The sequence below is a fragment of the Cryptomeria japonica genome, chromosome 7, assembly GCF_030272615.1.
Source record: "Cryptomeria japonica chromosome 7, Sugi_1.0, whole genome shotgun sequence".
Lineage (NCBI taxonomy): Eukaryota > Viridiplantae > Streptophyta > Pinopsida > Cupressales > Cupressaceae > Cryptomeria > Cryptomeria japonica.
Window position 1 is genome coordinate 731,279,743 of NC_081411.1, and position 4,964 is coordinate 731,284,706.

Consider the following 4,964-nt stretch of genomic DNA (forward strand, 5'->3'; position numbering starts at 1 on the left):
ATTTAGCTAGTAAGTCATCCACATAATCTTCCATAAATGTGTGCATCATGTCATGGAATATTGTGGTCATTGCTCTTTGATAAGTGGCCCCTACATTCTTTAAGCCGAAAGGCATAACATTCCAACAGTACGTTCCCCAAGGACAGGTGAACGCGGTTTTATCTTGATCTTCTAGGGCTATTTTGATTTGGTTATAGCTTGAGAAACCATCCATGAGTGAGAGCGTTGCATGGCCTGCTGTGAGATCTACAATGATGTCGATACTGGGCAAAGGAAAGTCGTCCTTTGGACAAGCTTTGTTGACGTCTCTGAAGTCAGTGTAGATTCTGATACTACCATCTGGTTTTGATACTGGAACGATGTTGGAAATCCATTCCGCATAGTCAATGGGTCGGATGAATCCGACGTCCAATAATTTCTTTAGTTCAGTTTTGACCATGAGTGTCACCTGTGAATTCATCTTCTATAATTCTAAAGATTTAAAATTGACACAATACTCTCCTCTAAGATTAATTTAGGAAGCATTTTTATGTGCTTGTCTTCTTTTCATTTAGTATCAAAATAGAGGGTTTTTACAATCCAATAGTTATACATTTCCAAACCAATTTTCTTAATAATTTCCAATCCGTTCCACTCACCGCTTGAGTTACGTCCTTGCCAGGTTTTCTTATCATACAATTCCACGCCACGTTTTCATTCGCATTCTCATCTTGATTCCGCGTGAACTCTACGCGCTAACGACGTTCGTGGAAATTCAATACAACTAAAAAGGCCCTACCAACATAACTTTCCTAAATAATATCTATGTGGTCAGAATAATAGGAATTAATTGCAATTAAATAACTGGATTTGAGTTTTATTACGTCAATGGAACTCGTGGTCGTTGGCACGTTGCAACTTGCAAAGAAGTTTCCTCCACTGCATAAGCCTTGCCTTTATCTTCTTTTTATCGTTTAAATCTCCCAATTGCTTCATGGGACTCTATGCGTGGTGTGTCCGTGGACAAATTAAAAACTAGTTCTTCGTTGCTTCATATTGTTCTGCTAAATGGGTTCTCGTGTTGTTTCTTGTAGGGCATGTTTGCCAGTGAGTTTGCTCTGCACCTTGCTATTGGTGCAGATTTCCTGGGTATCTTGTTGTCCAGAAAATGAGAAAAAATCCCTCTTGGATTTCAAGCGAGGCCTTCACGACCCGTCTGGTCGACTGAAGACTTGGAATAATTCCACTGACTGTTGCCACTGGGAAGGAATCCAGTGTGATAATACAGCAAAGCATGTCATTCAGTTGGATCTCCGCGATCCATTCGCCAACAATCCGGCTATGGCTCAGCAGAATTCTACCTCTGATTTTCGTTCCGAGATCACTAGGCTTTCTGTTGGGAGTAATAAAAAAGACGTTCTTTCTCCTCTGTTTTCTCTAAAGATGTTACAAGTCTTGGATTTGAGTTACAACAACTTCAGTGGTGTTGGGTTCCCTCAGCAACTCCACACGCTGAAATTTTTGCGCTATCTGAGCTTGTCAAATGCTGGATTTGGGGGAAAGACACCTAGGGAGTTGGGCAACATGTCCACCTTGCGCTACTTGGATCTTTCCACAGATTACTACATTTCCTCTTCCTCCATCACAATTGAAGACATGCAGATGTGGATAGGAAACATGAGGGACTTAGAGGTGCTGCTGCTCGACGGGGTCAATATGATGCAAGTGGCAAGCGATGAATGGGGCAAAGCTATCTCCACCATGCACAGCCTCAGGCGTCTTCAAATGTACAACTGTATGTTGTCTGGCCCAATTCCCCCTTCCCTTGCAAATCTCACCAGTCTAACCCACCTCCAACTTGGTGGCAATGCTTTCTTCTCGTCCATACCTGCTCCCTTACATAACCTTTCCAGCCTGGTTTCTTTCAAGCTTAGCAGCTGTGAGCTCAATGGTTCCATCCCTTCTGATCTGTTGAGCCTTCCAAACCTGCAAGAAGTTGACTTCTCTGCCAATCTGGATTTGGGAGGGAATCTTTCAACCATTCTGCCGCGAGACTCTACCAGGCTTAAGAGCCTTGTTCTTACAACAACGAATGTAGGAGGAGCTATTCCAGATTCAATTGCCAACATCTCTTCGTTAACTCTCTTGGATCTCTCGAACTCCTTAATCCAAGGTCAGCTTCCTCCCACCATTGCTAATCTTACAGGACTTGTAATGTTGGATATCTCTTATAACATGTTAATAGGAAGTATACCATCCTTTGGCGCTAAGCATCCATTAGGAACATTTCCTTTAGCCCTTATCGATCTTTCATACAATCAGTTGGAGGGCAACATACCCTCTAAGTTGTTCGGTGCATTTGGGAAGCTCCGTTATGTTCACTTGAGGCAGAACCTATTAACCGGTGCCATTCCATCCCATGACATGAATTTTACCTCCCTCGCACACCTTGATATGAGCTACAATAAACTGAACGGCACAATTCCTTCCTTGGCCAACACCAAGTCCCTTGTTCTGCTTGATCTGAGCAATAACCACTTGATTGGCAAAATTCCGGCTTCCGTTTGTCAACTACTTCACCTTGAGACGCTTGATCTCAGCAACAACCTGTTAACAGATGCAATACCTGACAACATTTCAAATCTATCTCAACTGAAGGTACTTTCCCTAACCTCTAATCGGTTGAGCGGGAACTTTACAGAGTCCCACCTTCATAATTTCTCCAGTCTGGTATCTCTAGACATTTCAAACAATGCGTTAACTGTGAAAGTCAGTCCGACTTGGGTTCCCCAAAACTCGTTTAGAACATTGAAATTAAGATCATGTAACATGGAGGGTAAGTTCCCGGCCTTCTTATCAACTCAAATTCAAATTTCCGATCTGGATTTGTCAGACAATAGATTGTGGGGTAATATTCCTGCGTGGATATGGGATTCCCTTCCTCTTCAAAAGCTCAACCTGTCTTATAACAGTTTTACAGGCGATTTACTTTCCAAGCTAATGGGGCTTAAAGCATTAAAGATTCTGGACTTGCATCACAATAACTTTCATGGTCCGCTCCCGCTTCCTCCTCCTTCAGTGGCTGCGTTAGACCTGTCTGAAAATCACTTTTATGGATCCATTCCAGCTGAAATTGGCGAGTATCAATTTAGTTCCCTGTCTCTGTCTCAGAACAATATCAGTGGTAGCATTCCATCCACAATTTGTGAAGGGGGGGTTATAGAGATTCTGGATTTGTCAAATAATCGACTTACAGGTAAGATTCCTCCAGGTTTTGTAAACTGCAGTTATCTTGAGGTATTGAATTTGGAGAACAATTGTTTGGAAGGTGAGTTGCCAGCGGAGTTGGGAAACATGACTTCGCTACAAACACTGAAAATCAGGAGAAATCGTCTAAATGGAACTCTGCCAACACTTGCAAATTGTAGGCAGTTGCAGATATTAGATGTGGGGGACAACAGACTAACAGGGAATATTTCTTCAAATGGGATTCAAGAGCTTTCTAATCTTAAGATTTTGATTTTAAGATCAAACAAATTTGAAGGAACTGTACCTGCTGATGTAAGCAAAATACCGTCTCTTCAAATATTAGACCTCTCAATGAACAGATTGACAGGAATGATTCCGGTCAGCATTTCAGAGATGAGGGGAATGGCGAATTGGTCAGAGAATACAAAAGTCTTTGAGTTTGAATGGTTAAAAGATAAAATTTATGTAGAGAAAATAATCATTAGAAACAAAGGATTGGAGCTGGAGTATGTGAGATTTTTGAGTTTGGTAAAATGCCTTGATCTATCAGGCAATAGAATATCTGGTCATGTCCCTCAAGGCATGGGATCTCTCGCTGGTTTGATTATCCTTAATATTTCAAGAAACAATATTAGTGGTACCATACCTGAGTCCTTGGGAAACATGGCACAGCTAGAGTCCCTTGACCTCTCGAAAAACCAACTGTCTGGAATTATTCCTGCAGCGTTGGTGAATCTCACATTCCTAAGTTACTTGAATCTGTCATACAATAATCTTACAGGAATGATACCGCAAGGGGCACAATTCGCAACATTTGAAGCCTCATCCTTCTCACATAATCCAGGTCTGCACGGCTTACAACTGAACGAGTCATGGTCGCCTTCGCCAAAGGATGAAAGCAAGCCAAAGATGAAAGAAGGGGTGAATAATGATGCTGATACAAGTGATGTAGAAGAGGATGTGTTGTGGGGACTGGCAATGGGACTGAGCTTTGCAGTTGCGTTTAATCTTGTCATTGGAATTTTGTTTTGTTCCAAAACACTGGGCAGAAGATGCTTAAAGTTGATGGATCGCACCATCGTTTATCTCTTTGAAAGATTCAGAAACTAAGGTGTGTTAGCAGTTTGTTTGCTATAGTTAAGCTCTCTCCTCTCTCTCAATTTGCTAAATATTTTCCTTTCATGTAGTAAAGCTGCCAAAATAACATTTCATTTTTTTGTTTTTTTTAAGTTCGTTAGCTAATGTTTTAGAGCCTAGTAAGCCGAGTCTAACAAGGCCTTCTCCAACGCAGAGAGTGTTGATAAAAGTGATGAATAAGATGACACGTGGTGGGGAGTGCGAGTGGACTCAGCTTTGCATACATTTGATCGACCGCACCGTCGGTTTTCTCCTTGGAAATCTAAAAACTTGAGTGTCTTTCCTGGACATGTGATACAACTATAGAAGTTTATTAGCTTACTTTTAAGCTTTTCTCTCTTATTTTGCTCAACATTTTCTTTTAATGAAGGCTGCTAAAATAATAGGATCGCATTTATCGTTGTATTCATGAGTAGATCTGTTGTAAATTTTTGTTTCTATAAAATTTGATTTATATTTTAGGCGGGTAATATATCACACTAGTATTTTAGGGTAGATTAAGATAGTTATAATGATAAAAAAAATTAAGATAAAATTGAGATTCATAATGAAATAAAAATAAATGTTATTAAAATAAATCAAAAAATAATAAATTTATC

The 4,964-nt window shown here is 40.5% G+C and overlaps 1 protein-coding gene across 1 annotated transcript; it reads left to right on the forward strand.

Moving 5' to 3' along the window:
- The first annotated feature begins 963 nt into the window (after positions 1-963).
- On the forward strand, positions 964-4,705 carry LOC131058136 (receptor-like protein EIX1). The gene is made up of 2 exons (XM_057992126.2): positions 964-4,339; positions 4,520-4,705. The coding sequence occupies exon 1, from the start codon at positions 1,048-1,050 to the stop codon at positions 4,336-4,338; it is 3,291 nt and encodes a 1,096-aa protein (XP_057848109.2). The 5' UTR covers positions 964-1,047; the 3' UTR covers position 4,339; positions 4,520-4,705.
- Positions 4,706-4,964: the final 259 nt, after the last annotated feature.